We start from the raw sequence: 17,417 nt of genomic DNA on the forward strand, positions 1-17,417 counted from the left end.
TGGGAAGAAATGCTTTAAAAAAAAAATGCAAAAGGGTTTACTTGGCTGACGTTACCGTTTAATTGATTGCAGCCAGTCCTTGAACTGAGCGTTGCCCTCGGGCGTAATTTGGAACGCGTTCCGGGCGGAAAGTATCGTGCTGGTAAAGTCCTCGTAGTCCGCTATCGTGAGATGGTACAACTTTTGATGGATGCATTGGAAGTACCTGGGGGGAAATGGGAAGGTAATTTGTGAATGAGAAGGTTAGATTAATGTATACACCTTGAAAATCCACCGTTTTCGTAATCGTTCAATCGGTAAACCGAATTTTGTCTGTACTAAACGAATGTTGCTCAACAATTCAAGAAGTATTACTACGAGAGAACAGCGGCGGACACTCAAGAGAGTAGACTCTCAGTTATCATGAAACTGGATTATTTTGGAGAAAAACAGCTTTAAAACAAACTCTTCCAAGACACAACCCAATAAAATATGGTTTATATTTGTTATTATGCAGCAATGCAAGCGGCTAATTTGAAATTGTTTCCTCCTATTTCCGCAAGCATCGTCCAGCTGCCTTTAGATGGAAATCACGTGTATAAAATAATGCAATTTGTCAATTTTGGGATATGCCAAATAAAATAATAAAGCACTGGACCACTTCTTCATTAACAAACTGAGTCAATAATAATGACAATGATGTAGTCAACTACAAAAATCTTCTCAAATACATCCATTTATGCCACCACATTTGTGGATCCTTTGTTTCGAAGGCTGGCTCTGGACGACTCCGACTCCAGCTAGATGCCGGAAGACTCTGGACCACTCTGGACGACTACGGCTTCGAACGACTCCTACCCGGACGACTCCGGACGACTACGGACGACTACAGACGACTCTGGACGACTACGACTTCGGACGACTCTGGACCACTTCGGACGACTTTGGATGACTCCGGACAACTCCAGACGACTCCGGATGACTCCTACACAATTGACTACGACTTCGGACGACTCCTACCCGGACGACTACGACTTCGGACGACTCCGAACGACTACGGAAGACTCCAGACGACTACGGACGACTTCGGACGACTATGGCCGACTCCGGACGACTTTGGATAACTCCGGACGACTCCAGACCACTCTAGACTACTCCGTATGACTCCGACTCCGAAGAACATTCCGTAAATTAACCTGTACAACATAAAACATCAAACACATTGTACAGAAAAAAGCGACAACTCCAAGTGGGAGTAATCTTCAAACTGGAAAAGCCCTGTTCTTCAACTTTTGAAAGAAAATAATTGGTGTATGATATTATCAACCAACGTGGTTAGCGATACTGTCGTTTTACTGTAATAGCAAATGACTCTGGTTAGTCGTAGATATAGATAGTCGTAGACATATATAAAGCAAGCCTCCGAATATGAGAAATCGGATACATGTCCGATAAAACATGGTAGAATAAATCCTTTCTCGCTAAATAAGAGGAAGTAATTATCCAAGCGAGGTTCAAAACTGGTAATGCCTATTATTAAACCTAATTGTAAATATTCATCAGTTAAAGAGCGGCAACATAGTGCCTGAAACGTATCATCAGTCAAAACAACAGCAATATCGGCGGGCTCTCACATGCCGCAAACATGATTGGGAATACATTGTGTACGTTACACAGCAAGCCTCAGCTATCGAAACATGATCGAAAAAAAACAACAACATGATCGTCGTGTACATACAATGTTGGTGCTACCGTACAGAAAAATTGACAAGGAAAGGACTTACATGCTCTGACATTTGTTCATCAGCGGCGTCAGGGCGGAGCGGAGATGGTGCATCACCAGCGCCGGGTTGTTGCGCGACAGATAGTGGGCGGACTCGATGGCGACCTCGTGCAGCACGAACGGGCTGACGATCGAGTTGACGACGCAGACGCAGAACTGGTGCAGGTACTGCGTGCCGAGCTTCTTCGAGATGCGCAGCAACCATTTGACGTCCTCGCCGTACGGTGGGTTGCGGGCGTACTTGGCCTGCGGCCGGTCGTCGTGCACCCGGCGGGCGAGCGTCTCGAGCGCCAGCATGCCCGCATTGTACGTCGCGAGCAGGTAGCGCAGCTGGGCCGTGTTGGAATGGTGCGGGTGGCGTGCGCGAACCGGCCCGCCGCTGGAGCTGCCCCCGGTACCGGCTGGCGGGGGCTGTCCGGCGCCGCCCGTGACCGCCGTTGGCCCGTACGCCGCTGCCGCCCCGTACGGTGGTCCACCGACATGGGGCTGCTGCTGTTGCGGTGGTGGCGGTGGCTGTTGCTGCCCGGGCCGTGGCATACCGGCGGGGACTTGCTGGCCGGGCGGTGGTGCAGGGCCCTGTTGCTGTTGCTGCTGCTGGGCGGCGGCGGCGGCTACTGCCGCGGCAACGCCCAGCGGTAGCGGTGGTACGAGCTGCGGAGGTCCCGGTGGAACGGGCTGGCCGCCCGGATGCTGCTGCATGGCGGCTCCCGGCCCACCGTAGAACGGCTGCAGGTTGGGCGGCTGCATCTGGGCCGGGTTGGTGGGCGGTCCGGGCGGCTGCACGGGGACGCCCTGGTACTGTGGCGGCCCGCCGTACCCTTGCGGCGGTACGCCGTGCTGCTGCATCGACTGGTAGGCGGCGACGGCGGCCGGATTCATCGAGCCGAGCGGTTGCTGGGGCGGCGGCTGCTGCTGCTGCTGCTGGGGCGGCTGCTGCTGCTGCTGCGGCGGCGGTTGCTGCTGGCCGTAGCCTACGTTCGGCGGCTGCGGTTGCCCTCCCTGGCCGGCCAGCCCGCCGGGCGGCGGTGGCGGAGGGTACTGGAACTGGGGCGGCGTCGACATGTACATCGGGTGCACCGGGTTCGCGGGGTGGCCACCGTACGGCAGGTTCTGATGGTGGTAGATCGTACCGTACCCGTACCCGCCGTACATGCCGATCGGTGCCAGGCCGGCCACCGGTTGATGCTGGTGGGGCGGCGGGTACGGTTGCTGTGGGGCCGCTGCTCCACCGCCACCGCCCACCGGGGGTGGCACTCCGCCCGCCGGGCCACTGCCCGGCTGGGACGGTACGCCGCCGCCCATCGGTGCCCCTAGCACGGAGCCACCGGTGCCCCCGTCGACGCCCGGCTCCATCAGCTGCATCAGGTTGACCACGACGTCGTGCTGCTCGTCCGGCTCCATCTCGCCGCCGGGCGTGTTGCGCAGGTACAGCTCGTACCAGTAGCGCGACACCTGGAACAGCACCTCGGGATAGACGCCGCCACCCTTGGCCGCCGTCTCCACCATGATGCAGGCGCGCTCGAGCATCCGGTCGCTCTGCTCCTTGCACTGCAGGATCGCCCGCTGGATCTCGTTCGGGTTGAGGGCGGCCGCGTGCGGCAGCACCGACAGTGCTAGCTCGGCCGCCGGATTCACCATGTTGCTGTCCCAGCCGCGGGAGGAGGCGCGGTCCGCCATGCCGGCCGCTTCCGGCGGCGTCAGGTGGCCCTCCCACGTGTCGATCAGGAAGGAGATGGCCGGCGCCCCGATGTCCATCGCCTGGCCGATGATCCACGACACGTGCGACGAGTAGGTGCGCGACAGCCAGTTCGGGCTGACGCAGTTGTGCAGCCCGAGCGCGTACAGGCCGAGCTGGAACGCGCACATGTGCAGGCCGCGGTGCGGCCCCTGGTGGTTCTGCGTGGTGGACGCCTGCGTGAAGAGCGAGGTGGCCGAGGTGCCGCCCGCCTTCGTCAGCACGTTCTTCGCCAGCTCGAACATGAAGTGGGCGCTCGCCTCGGACGGCTGGTTCGGGATGGACGGGTACGCCCGCTTGCCCTTGTACCGCGAGTCCTTCGAGCGGGTGGACGTGACGGAGGCGGTGGTGGCCCCACCAGTCGTTACGGTCGTGGCGGTTGAGCCGGCCGTCGGACCGGCCGTTGTTGTCGTGCTGCCGCTGCTCGCACCGGTCGCTGTCGTTGTCCCGCTGGTGGTGGCGGTGCTGGTGGCAGTGGTGGCCGTCGCCACACCGAGACTGAGTGCGGCCATGCCCAGCTCGACCTCGGCGCTGGTGCTGCTCTGCGGTCGACTGCTGCTGGCCGCTGCCGCCAGTCCAAACTCTGCTCCTCCCTGTCCGAGATGGGAGGCGGCGGCCGCGACTGGCAGCTGCTGCTGCTGTTGAAGTTCCGCACTGCCCGTGCTGCTGCTGCTTCGACCTCCATTGCTACCGTACGGCTGTAGATGGTGGTGCTGCTGCTGCTGCTGCCCATTGTTGCCACCGTCGTACTCGTCCATCCGCATCTGCGACGTTTGGCTGCGCGTGGGCGGATTGTTCGAGTAGTACGACGGCAGCAGCGGCGTCTTGATCAGCACGTGTATCTCCCGGTCGAGCAGCTTCTCCATGATGCGGCAGATCTTGCGCGGCTCGTCCTTGTAGTAGGAGAGCAGCGTGAGCGCCAGATCGCCCCGCTGCCGGCGCGTCCCCTCGCACAGCAGCGGATGCTCCGCCTCGGACACGTTCGCCTTCAGGCCGAGGGCGGCCACCGCCGCCTCGAAGCCCAGGTTCTCGTCGGTCGGGTACCGGTACGCGCTGCTCATCACCTTCATGCGGTTTTCGCGCCCGACCACCGACGGCATCACGAGCGCGTCGAAGATGAAGCTCGCGAGCATGATCGGCAGCAGCGCCTCGCCGCGCGACTTGAGCGTACCGTCGCGCAGCTGCTCCGCCCGGTCCCGTATCGCCTTCAGCTCGTCCGTGCCGAGCGGGATGCGCTTCAGCAGGGCGAGCAGGTCCGACTCCTGGTTGGCGAGCTTCACCTCGAGCGGTTTGGTGCTGGCCGGCGGCCGCGACATCTCCAGCCCGAACAGGCACACGCGGAACGCCAGATGGTAGTGTTCCGAGTTTTCCGCCAGCACCGTGCAGAGGAAGGCGCACTTGGACAGCGTGGAGGAGGCCAGCACGCTCAGCTGGTGCGAGATCGGGTTGATGTTGTGCTTCTTGCCCTTCTTCTTCGGCGGCGGCGGCAGATCCATCATCAGGTTGGGCGGGTTCGCCAGCATCTCGGAGGCGAGCCGCACGCCGAGCGTGCACGCCTCCCGCCCGTGCCCGTGCGCGTGCAGGCCCTCCGCCCGCGCGAACAGTATGTCCCACGCGTCCTCGGACGGCTTGATGTTGGAGAACATCTGCTGCTGCTGTTTCGATTCGCCCGATTTGGAGCCCTTCTGCTGCGGTTGGGTGGTACTGGTGGTGGTGATGGTGGTGGTGGTGGTTGTGCCGCTTGCCGCCGCGGACGATATCGACGGGAGCGGTTCACCCGATGGTCCTGGTTCGGCGGCACTGGTCGACGCTTCCAGCACCGTTCCCTCGCTCGAACCGTGTCGTTTGGCACTGTTGTGTTTGCTGCTGCTGTTGGCGGCTGTGGTAGCGGTGGTGACGTCAGCCGGCGCCTTTACCGACCCGTCCGGTTCGTGTGTTTGCTGCTCCTCCACCATATTCAGCACCTCGTACAGCTTGATGTTGCCCGAGATTTCGTAGTTGTTCATGTCGTTCAGGATGCTGTTCTCGTTGCTGGACTCGCTCGACGCACCGATCTCGGCGCCGACGCCGCCAGTGCCTTCCTTCTTCTTCTTCTTCTCCACCAGATCGGTCGCGGCCGAGCTGGACGACAGCGAGGTGGAGGAGGAGGACGAGCTGGAGGATGAGTTGCTGACGCTCAGCAGCGGGTTCGGCTCGCCCGTCGTCCCCGCGCTGGCTCCAGCCGCAACGACGGGCGCCGAATTCGCGACGCTCTCCCCACCGCCCGCCCCGGCGTTGCTCTTCTGCAGCGTGCCGTTAGCGCCGCCGGTCGCCAGCAGGTAGTGCTTCTCGTCCGCCACGCCCGCCAGATCGTCCTCGTTTTCGCAGAACCCTTCGCTGCTGACGCTCGACCGGTTGCCGCCACCGGCGGGTTCGCTGCCCGCTGCGCTACGGGCAGCCGGGTCCGCCGCGGACACTTTGCCACCCGCTTCCGCCGGGCCCGTGCTCAGCCGATCGGGCACGCTGTCGCTGCTGCTGTTGTTGCTGGACGAGCAGTACGTTAGCCGGTCGCGATGCGCCCGGCTCCGATGGTGGTGGTTTTTGCTGTCTGCCGCACCCGCACGCTTGCTAGCTCCACCGCCACCGCTGCTGGTGGCGCTGTCGTCTACCGAGGCATCGTAATCTGGTGCCGCCGCTGGGGTGGCGCATTGCGCCGCCGAGGTAGCCGCCACGGAAGCGCTCGCCGTCGTTGCTGCCGTCGTACCGACCGAGCTCGTCGCTGTCGCTATGCTAGCCGCGCCGCCAAACTGCTGCTGCTGCTGCGGGTGATGATGGTGGTGGTGGTGGTGGGGCTGCTGCTGCTGCTGCTCCATCGTGCGAGACCCGGTCAGCACGGAGGAAACGTTCCGATAGCCGGCCGGCGGATGCTCACCGTGGTAACTGTGATGGTGGTGATTGTGGTGATGGTGGTGATGATGGTGCGGCATCATCTGGAACGGCTTCACGTTGCCCTGCAGCACGAGCGCCCCGGCCGTGGTCGGTCCGGCCACACCGCGCTGCCCACCGCTGCCACTACCGCCGCCGCCCCCACCACCACTTCCTCCTCCGCCACCGGTTCCGTCTTCGCGTGCGTCCCCGTTCTGCTTGAAGCAGGTGAACGGGCAGTGGTACATCGGGTTCGTGTCCTGCGTGTGCGTGACGCCCTCGATCGGGTAGTCCTCCCAGTCGAGGTAGCACGCCTCGACCGCCGGCTTGAACCCGGCGAACAGCTCCGCATCGTTGCGCAGGTTCTGCTGCTGCTTGCTGCTGTGCGACGACGACGCGACCATGTTCTTCGCCACCCGGTCCAGTATCTTCAGGTGCCAGGTGGTGAACTGGGCGTGCAGCATGTCCCGCTCGTCCGGCGCGAGGCCGGGATTGAGGGCGGCCAGCCGCCACAGCACCACGATCTCGTCGCACAGCGACGCGCACGCGTGCTGCGTCGCGTTCAGATTGCTGTGCGTGTTGCCGTGCTTGCCGCCGCCGCCACCGCCGCCCCCGCCACCGCCCCCGTGCCCGTTGGAGCCGACCAGCAGGGCGAGCTTGATGTTGAACCACCACACCAGTATCTGGTCGCAGGCCATCACCTCCTCGGTGATGATCTCGAGCAGCCGGACGGCGTTCCGGTCGCACCGCCGGTACATCTCGCGCACGATCGAGAGCAGATTCCACATGCCCTCCGGCTCGCGGCCCCGCAGCGGCCGCAGCAGCGAGCTCCACTCGGCGGCGGCGGGCGGCGCCGAGTTGGTCAGATAGTTCACGTCGCTGAACACCATCGGCGTCGGCTGGCAGAACTTGAACAGGATCTTCTTGATGTTGTCGTGCAGCGTCTTCTCGTCCAGGTACCAGTTGGTCTGGTCGTGGACGGAGGCGCCCGCGGTCGGGTCCGGCGCCCCGCACACCGTGTTGATCGTGGTCGGCTGCGTGCTGAGCAGCTCGTCCAGCAGGCGCTGCGCGATCGGCAGTATCTGCTGCGACTGCTCGCTGATCAGATACTGGGCGAACTTTTGCAGCTGGTCGCGTTGCAGCCGGGACAGCGACTCGGACACGGGCGCACGGAGGCTCACTTTGGTTGGCTGTTGTGTTGCGAAAGAAGAAGCAAAAAGGTGTGTTACCAAACACAGATACAAGAGATGTGCAAGCGACTACACTTACGCAATGGATCCGATAGAGACAGACGGCGACCACGTGCGAGCACCAGTAGGTGGTCGGCAGGCAGGTGCAGCTGCAGGACGAGATTTTCCGCCGGTCGAACGTGACCGCCACGTTGTACTGGTTGCGGGGCTGCGTCTGCACGACCGTCGCGGACAGGTGGAACCCGATCTGGAGCGGATCCTTCACCGTCCGGTTCTTGAACAGCTGCTCGCCCCGGTGGAACTCGTCCGCGGAGCTGTTCGCTAGGCACGAGTACAGCCGGATGTCCTCCTCGTTGTCCGGGAAGCTCCAGAAGGCGATGCGCAGCATGATCGGTTCCGGCACCGGCGGGTACATGTGCTCGACCAGCTCGAACGGGATGAAGAACGCGACGCACCGGGCGGCCAGCTCGGTCAGGGACGTCGGTTCTGGCATGAACGAAAACAAAAAGGGTGCCCCCAATTAGTATGTTGTGACTTTCTGTGAGCAAATATTGCCTCCCTCCCCCCCCCCCCCCTCACACTTACCACCCTCGCTGGCACGGCGACCCGACCCGCCGCCGAACGAGTTGATCGTGCCGGCCGGCTTCTTCCACCCGCGCCAGTTGTTGCACACGCTCTCCGGCTCGGAGCTCCAGCTGCACAGCGAGTCCTCCTCGAACCGGTCCGAATCCTCGAAGCTAAACCGGTCGATCTCCTCCGCGTTCTGGTTCGCGTTCTGGTTCGCATTGTTGCCGCCGCCGCCGCCGCCACCACCGCCGGCTGCTCCATTGCCGCCGCCTCCGTCCCGCCCGGCGGCCGGCGAGTTGTGTTGATGGTTGTTGCCACCGGACGGACCGCCCCCGCCGCTGGTGCTGGCGTGCTCGAGCGGGTTCCACTCGCCGATGCCACCGTCCGGCTCGTTATTGCTATTGCCATGGTTTTGCTGATGATGGTGATGGTGCGGCAGATGGTGGTTGTTCACGTGCTGCTGCTGCTGATTGCTATTGCCTGAGGAGGATGGGTAGGAGGAACCGGCAGAGGAACCCATCGGACCGGCCATCCCGCTGCTCGCTGCGGTGGATGGCACCACTACGCCCACATCCCGGCCGCCGCCGCCACTGCTACTGCTGCCGGCCGCCGGTTCGTGCGTGGTCGATGTGATGCGTCCGTTGTTGCTGTTGCTACTGTTGTTGTTGTTGTTGTTGCTGCCGCTACTGCCACCACTGTTGCTGCTGGTGGTGCTGGTGGGAAGCGCGACCGAGTGGCTGCTGCCGTCGTCGGCGGCTGATGGTGACGGCCGTTCCGGTCCGCCACCGGCACTGTTGTTGGAGCTGTTCGCCAGGTTTGAGGGGGCGCAGGGGGAAGCAGAGGAAGCAGCGATACTTTCTTCCGGCCGCCCAAGAGATCACACTTTAACACACACACACACACACCAGCACACACACTTCCCCAGCGCGCTCCACCACTCCCCGGCCGGCCACGCCGTGGAGGGAGGGGGTGGGGGGGGGAGGGGGTGTTTTCTCAAAAGTCTTCAGGAAGCGTGTGTGGGTGTGTGTGGGTGGAGGGCGACGAGGTCGGACTTTTCGAACGCGTTTGGCGATTTATTTGCACACACACACACTGACTCACTCACTCACTCACTCACTCACCCCCTCGGATGTTTCTCCCGAAGGGATACACAACTAGAACGTTACGCAGCCACAGTACTACAAACAGTAGAAAAAGAGAAACATAATTTTTTGTCCTTATTTCACCACCATCTAGGTCTAAACGTCACTATGCTAACAATAGGGTCAGTAGTGCTGCAAAATGTCATGCGCATCACGTGATGATAACCACCGAAAACAATGAACATGACCGTGGTAGCTAGATGTGCATTGCTGATACTCAATGAAAGTACGTCATGACATGCCGAACGTGACATGCGAATTCTTCAGTCAACCCCTACTCTGACTGACAAGCTGAGCTTAATGCCGTCGCAAGCATAATCATGACTTTTTCTGACTGTGACATGACTGAAACGAAGTTCAATTCAGCTCACGTACAAAACTGTGATGATCAGGGGGTGAGTCTCATACAGTTGGTGGACCAATTAAATGCTTGGTGACATTTTTTGTGGCACCCAATTCTTGGTCACTCACTTGGTCATGACATTTTCTCCCAATGATAATCACGACATTCTTGGGACATACTAGGCGAGTAGTTCTAAGCAACAAAATGAGCACGCTTTTTCTGTCATACGAGAAATCATGCTCATTGTGTTGCTTGGAACTACTCGCACGCACAACATATCGCCTTGACTATCGTGATGATCACCAGGCAGAAAATGTCGCGACCTGTGCGCGAAGTGACTGGCCAAAAGTTGGTTACACAAAATGTCACCAAGCATGCGATGGTCGCACCAACTGTTTGAGTCTCACCTCTGATCATCACAGTAGAGCTCGTGACGCTGACGTTATCTTCTTTCGGCCGGAATTTGTCATGACCCTGTCAGTGACATTTTGCAGAACTGATCACAGTAAAACAAAGGTCATGACAAAATGACTGATCAAGCGTTGGTTGCTAAAATGGCACGAAGCATGTATTGGACCACACCAATTGTTTGAACATCTCCTCTGATTATCACAATTGAGAGTACGTGACGCTGATATGGATTTTATTTCAGTAAGATTTTTGTATGACATTGACAGTGACATTTTGCAGCATTGCATAAGGTAACGGATTGAAATGTCAAGATAAATCGATGTTTTTATGTAAAAAAAAAACTAAAAGCGGGTTCGTCTCCTAATCCCTTGCGGAAAGTGAAAACAAAGAACAAAAGAACACAGAACAGTTTGTGTTTCGAGATTCGTTTTACATTTTTACAGCGAACCACCCGAAAGAGAGAGAGAAAAAAAACAAACTCCCAATCAGTGTCACTCCTCCAACTATCGTTCTAGTTTATGCGAAAAAATGGTCCTCTCTGTCTCTCTCTCTCCTGGGACGCTTCTCTTCGCGGGGCCCACAAAATGGGGCGACGACGAGTGGTCGCGTTTTAAAATGTTCAGCGTTTCGATGTAGCAGCCCCCACTCGTTTGGTGATAAGAACTCGTTAGCGCACTGTCGCTTTTCTGGCCGGGGACACACAGGACAGCGTTTTACACACACACACAACTGTTCAGCGAATACGTTTTGTCACACGAACTGCGTGTGGAAGGGAGAGTTTTGTGTATGTGTGTACTTCGTCTCCCTCCTTTGGTTTGATGCACGTTGAAGAGGAGCTTCCCTTCCGGCCACACCGGAACTGCCGGAAGTGACGCACACGATGGTGCGTCAATGACCGCTCGTGTGTGTCTCTGTTTGTCCCCACTGGAGGATTGCTGCAAAAAAACGAAGGGTGGAGAAGAAAAGATGAAATAAGAAAACGTGTTAATTTTGAACGCTGGCAGAATAGCACGAGCAGAAGAATGTGTTTATGGATGGGGACACATTGGGCCACCCTGGCCAATGTTTGTTATCGAGCTGTGCGCGCGCGTGTGTGTGTGTGTGTGTGTCTTGTTTTTCGCACCATGCTGCGAACGTATGACACAAGCGTGAGACGAATACCGCGGCCAAGACGTTTGCCATCGTACACGGGAAGCGAAGCGGCTTGGACAAATGTTCGGGGATATATGGTCATGCAATTAAAACACTTCAAACATTCCTGCCAAGATGAGCAAACACAATTGCACACGCGTGGGGAGGAAGCGCAGCAGGCGCAGCACCGCGGGGACAAGGGATGTGTGTGCGTCGATAATTGGTTGTAAAAACAATACATCTCAAAAAAAGGCTTTCCCAATGGTCGGGGACCCAACTGACGACGAGCGGAAGATGATAGTCCACCGAGGTGCATTATTAAGTGTGTCATCCCTGTCGACGAACGATCAGCTGAGGTTTGACTGAGGCTTCCGGGCCATTGAACCCCCAACCAATCACGTTGCAACAAGGTTCTGCTAAAAGCACGCAATTTACATTCAGCCAAGGAACGGTTTTAAAGCACACACACACACAACAAACCTTTCCGGCGGTGTGCGCTATGCGGTGTGGGGACCTGGGGGCAACATGGTCATGGCTAAGAATTTTTTTTATGTTTTCGAGTGTATTTTAACATCCTTTACCAATTAAAATTGCACAATCAATGGAAAATGTGAATTAACGCATCACATGTCACTCATAACAAAACAAAGTTTTAATACGTTTTTCACATTGTGCTAGCGGTTATTTATCAAGCGTTTGTTAGTAGTAAATATTAATTCTGCAATATTGATTATTTAACAGGCAATTCTATACCAATCCTGAAATATATATCATATGCCTGAAAATACAGGGTTTTTAAGGGATTTTCATACTAGTGGGATTCTTTCTTATCGGAAATGAACTTGATGCGAAGTGGACTCTATGGCACCCTTTTTGGACAGACTCATTGAAAATTCCTATTGGATTTGTCCAAAAAGGGTGCTATAGAGTAAAATTCCCATCTCATAACGTTCATTTCGTGTAAGAAAGAGTCATGAAAGTATCCCACAGGTATGAGAACCCCTGAAAACCCCTGTAACGTGCACTCCTCTAATTCTTTTCCCCGCTTTGTTCCTTTATGAAGTTTTGTTTTACAGAGCATTTAATATTTTGATGTTTTTAAAACGGTTGAACGGTTGATACCAAAAAAAAATTGATACAGTGAAACCCCTCATAACGAGTTCCCCCTAACCCGTTCTGCTCTGCTCGTGTTATGCGAAAAACTCACAATTTTACCCCTTTTCTGCGGGTTTCGCTGTGCATTAATTTGAAGTTAGAAAATCGTTCGATTAATTTTAGATAAAAAGTAGAAACAAATAATCTTAAACCGAATACAAACAAACAACTTTTTGTTCTTTGTTTCTTTTGTGTTTTTTTTATTTATCTATTTGGTTTCCCCAAAACGTAAAGCGGGGTACCGAGCAAGCCCCGTGCTCCCGTACCTTGCGCACAGGAGCCACCGAGGGCGAGCAAACACAAACGTGTTGCCCTTTCCTGCGCGTGAAGGATAAACGGGCGACACAAAGGAAAAATCATCGCTGAGCGACGCACACAAGCACACAACACGCGCGCCGGTGTATCTTCCAGAAACTTCCCGAAACCTTTCCCCTGCCTTTCGAGACGCAGCGCGCGCACACCTCCTTCTCCCCTTTGCCAAGCTCGCCCCCCCCCCCCCCGCGCGCTTTATCTTTACGTGGTTTTGCGAGGGTTAAAAATGGGAGAGAAAGGTGAAAGTCATCAGCAATCTTGTCCTTGGTTTGATGGTACGCAACACACATACACACACAAAAAGGACGCGAAAAATGGTAGTTTACAGAGTGTGCGTGTTTCATAGAGAGGGAGAGATAGACAGCGCGAAAGAAGAAGAGTGCTTCCTGCCAGGCAATGAACTTTGTGGTTCACTATCATCATCGTCATCTTGAGCCTTCGATGTCACCTCCATACAACCGACGGAGTAACACACACAGAAGAACCTTTGCTAACACCTGTCTGTTCCGAACAAAGCTATAGAAACGGCACGAGTTAATATACATGTGTGTGTGTGTGTGGGTAGGTTCACTTCTCGCCACATGACAGGACACAATGCTATTTTTAAAACATTTAATTTTGATTTATTTTTATGACAATTCTCGAACACAGAGAGAGAAGTGCTCATTAACAATACAGGGTTTTCCAGGGGTTCTCATAGTTGTGAGACACTTCCTAGACTCTTTCCCAGTGGAAGTGAAATGCATACGTTGGAAATTGAACTCTATGGAACCCTTTTTAGACAGGCTCGTTGGAATTCCTATTGGATTTGTCCAACAAGGGTTCTAGAGAGTCCAATTCCCATTACTTATTGTAGTTCGGTTCACGTAAGAAAGAGTCAATAAAGTGTCCCACAGTTACGAGAACTTCTGGAAAACCCTGTAAAGCCACATTCATTCAAACATCCTTACCAAAAGTACCGAATGAATGTCTTAGTGTCCATATAGCGGCACTCTTCCCCCCAAATGCTACAAATCCCGCTCGATCCCTCCTAGTAAACCCCGAAAAACGCACACCACATTGTTTTTCGGCATGCTGCTTATGTTCCAGCAACCGTTTTGGGCTTTCCTTTTTTTTTTGCTGTGTTTGGTGTACGACAACCGGTCTGACCCTTTGGGTTGCTCGCTGGGAAATATGTGGGCTTGGCAAGAGCAATGGAGAAGAAGCTCCCAGGGGGCAAGGAATTTTTTACACGTGGATACAGAAAACTTTTCTGAAATCACACACACACACACACACACACACACACACACACACACACACACACACACACACACACACACACACACACACACACACACACACACACACACACACACACACAAACACACACACACACACACACACACACACACACACACACACACACACACACACACACACACACACACACACATGCACGCACATGAGTTCCACCGTTTGAGCTACGAGCATGTGTTTTTTTTTGGAAGATTCTTCAAAAAACAATTTGCTGCTACTTTCTCTCTCTCTCTCTCTCTCTCTCTCTCTCTCTCTCTCGCTCTCTCTCTCTCTCTCTCTCTTGGCCTATCTTTCTGACACTTTTAGTCCTCATTTTTTTTCTTAATACACACATACACACACGTACACACTGAGCAAAACGTACGAAAGCAGTTGTTGTTTCGTTCCTCCTGTGTTGTGTTAGTGTGCGTGTCATGCGTACAACAAATGCGGGTCGAGCTCGTTGTGTTCCCACGGTGGCAGCAGCAAAACAAAAAAGGACACTGCTGCTGCTCTCTAATGATCTATTCCTTTGTCCTGATTGCATACCTAAGGACACAACATACACACACACACATATGAAACGAGCACTTAGAAGAATAATAAAAAAAAACAATGGATCTCTTGCAGACTGTTTGTCACAAATCTTGTGATGGGAACGAAATGGCTGAACTGCAGGGTTTCTCCGCATGTATTAGCTATATATTTGAATACAGTGGAGCGCCGTTGATGTAAGCATTGACGCATGCACTGTAAGATATTTCGCTTGGAATTGAATGTCAAAAATCGACATGATGGTGGTACATTATTGTTTGTAACTTAACGTGTTCTTCGTAGGTAAAAGTTTTTTTTGGTTACAGGTGTCCCCCGAGATACGACTGTATTTGGGATCGAACAAATGGTGCAAAACAAGGCGTAAATCGAATAACCGAATAACCGAAGTTGAAGAGTTGGAATCTATGATATCGTGTATTTTATCCAAAATAATGGTCGATAATGTATTAATTATATTCCAAAAGCCTAGATAGATATTCAGTAGATACTAGATAGACATTCAAGATCGTTGTGGAATAGTTGTGGAATCTTTGGAAGTGCGAGTGTAACGGTTATCAGCCCAGATATTCAAAAAATACATCAATTTCTTCTCAATGACAACTTTAAACTGTCAAAATCAAAATCGTCGTATCTGCGAATCGTCGTAACTCGAGGGGGTCTTAACTCAGGGGGATTCCTTTTGCCATGCAACAAACAACCGGGCCCAAGGAACCTATGTGGACGTCTACATCAAACGTGTTACTTTCCAAATAGAGTAAATTGATGATGCATTTAGGTGTAAATTCAGTCTAGCATACATAATGTTGAGATCAGTAACAAAGGTTGCAAAACTATCGACTTTTCTGATCACACTAAAGCTATAAAAGGTCCTAGAGTGGGATTTCCCAATGCAAAAAAAAAACCTTACAGTTTTCGGTAAAAACGCCGCAAACATATCTCGGGAAACCCTTCATCAACAAAAGTTTCACAAAGTGGTGAATGAAACTTTAAACTGCCAAAGCCAAACGATTGCGTTTGAACAGTAGAAGAAAACAAAACTTTGGAGATGCAGTTAGAAGTAAAAATGCAAGCGTCAAATTTGTTTGCCAAGAGTCAGGACCAGTAAAAGTATCACAAACAGAACAACAACAAAAGTGCGAGAGAAGCCCTGTAAACTATTGAAACAGTGAAAAAGAAAGCGGTATGGTTGGAAAACAAAAACAAAATAATAAAAAAAACCATTGCTTTTATTATTAAAGTGTGTTGTTGGACAGCAGGTAACATTTTTAAACAATCTTACTTTCCCGCTGTAGGCATCCTGCGGCCATGAACTGTACTGAATTTAAATGAAAGAATTAACGCTTAAAAATTATAATTCTCAGCTCAGGACCGTCCTCGCTCTGGCGGGGGCTTTTGTTGCGCGCACATCGCCGCCACCGGTTGCATTGTCAAATTAGGCCACCAACCCTGAGGGGGGGGGGGGGGGGGATACAGGACGGTCATCTGCTCGGGCCTGTCGCTAATTGGCGGCGCGTATATTACCGGCTTGCAGCTGCAGCGGCAGTAAAAATGGCCTGCACTGGCCATAACACCAGAGCCAGTGTTATGTGCCGTAAAAACAAAAACCTTCGTCTACCGTTCCCCCCCCCCCCCCCCCCCCCCCACGTGGCGGTGGACGTTTATTTTCAAGCACAACCGTGTTTTTTTTTTTAATGACGCCTGTTTCCTTTGCGTCCTGGTTTTTCTTTTGCCGCGTGCTGTGCCGTTTGCTTGCTCCTTCCCCGTTCACAGGTAGTCTCCACCCTCAGCGTCGTCTGTAAGACACCACGGCGCTCGAGAGACCCGGAGTTTGCTCCGAGAAAACGGTGGTGTGTGCACACACTTGTGTGTGTGCTGCGCCATCATCATCTTCAGCTTGAAAAGCATCTGTGCTCGAGGATGGATGCTTCAAGAAGCGGCCAGGCCGGGTGTGCGTATGCGTGTGCACGGGAAGCCATTTCCACGCATTGTTCCGCCTGTCTGCCGCAAACGACTCCAGAAACGACCTGCGCTCTTTAAATGGCTGCCGCTCTCTGCTTTGATGTGCACCACGCAGCAGCAGCAGCAGTACGCCATAAAGTGCATATAAAATAACATAAAATCATAATAAAAGAGGTTACGTCTGTTGGGTGGTGCGTCTGCTGCTTTTCAAATAAACAGCAGTTCGCCTTCGCGCCAAGATCATACCCAGATGGAAAACCCGCGCTCGTGAGTGTTTGTGAGTCATCCATCCAAGCGCGAGCGGGAGTTGAAGCACATCAGCGATGCATTTCCAGTGTTGACACTGCAAGTCCAGCGTAGGACGAAGAGGTACAGAAAATAACACCAACTGACTCAGAACAACAGTGGAGCAACCATACGCTGACCGGAGATGAAACGGCATGCATGTGTGGGGGGGGTGTGCAAACCAACACACACACACAAATAAAAAAATGCAGCCTCGGTTCTAGTCGTTCCGACATGTGTGTAGGAGGTCGCATCCGGCAATCTCGACGAAGAAGTTTGATTGATCGGAAGTTATGGGTGGTAACGCTTGAAATTGCCACCATGAACATGCTTCTATTGGTTTTCCGAGGCAAAGATCCATAGTCGCCATCGTTTGATGCTTTGATAGGAGAGTGGTAGCCAGTAGAATTGACTGAGTTTACTTAGGAACAAGAAAGAATTCGAGACAGATGTTTAGAATATATCAAAGGAACTGAATATTGGATAAGGAGATAAACGTATGTAAGAAGATTATTGAAAGAATCTTCTAATATGCTTGGATCCTTTGAGGTTCTTCAATGTTTGAACTCTCGAAACAAAAAACTCATCTATTTTCAAGACTTGTACAGAATCCTTACTAGCTTACGAACCAGGGATTGTCATTGATTGCTACGCGGGGATGGTCTGGATGGAGATCGTAACAGCTTCA

At 53.8% G+C, this 17,417-nt stretch overlaps 1 protein-coding gene across 1 annotated transcript in view; it reads right to left on the reverse strand.

The window, feature by feature from the left end:
* Positions 1-17,417, reverse strand: part of LOC1271946 (zinc finger SWIM domain-containing protein 8 homolog) — a 31,813-nt gene that overhangs the window by 6,742 nt on the left and 7,654 nt on the right. The window contains exons 2-5 of the mRNA XM_061658153.1: positions 8,177-9,336; positions 7,671-8,077; positions 1,764-7,591; positions 56-205 (exon numbers count right to left, since the gene is read on the reverse strand). Coding sequence (XP_061514137.1) covers positions 56-205; positions 1,764-7,591; positions 7,671-8,077; positions 8,177-8,690 — 6,899 coding nt within the window. The 5' untranslated portion in view covers positions 8,691-9,336. The remainder of the gene's footprint in view (positions 1-55; positions 206-1,763; positions 7,592-7,670; positions 8,078-8,176; positions 9,337-17,417) is intronic.

This window comes from Anopheles gambiae, chromosome X (genome assembly GCF_943734735.2).
Source record: "Anopheles gambiae chromosome X, idAnoGambNW_F1_1, whole genome shotgun sequence".
NCBI classification, from domain to species: Eukaryota; Metazoa; Arthropoda; class Insecta; order Diptera; family Culicidae; genus Anopheles; species Anopheles gambiae.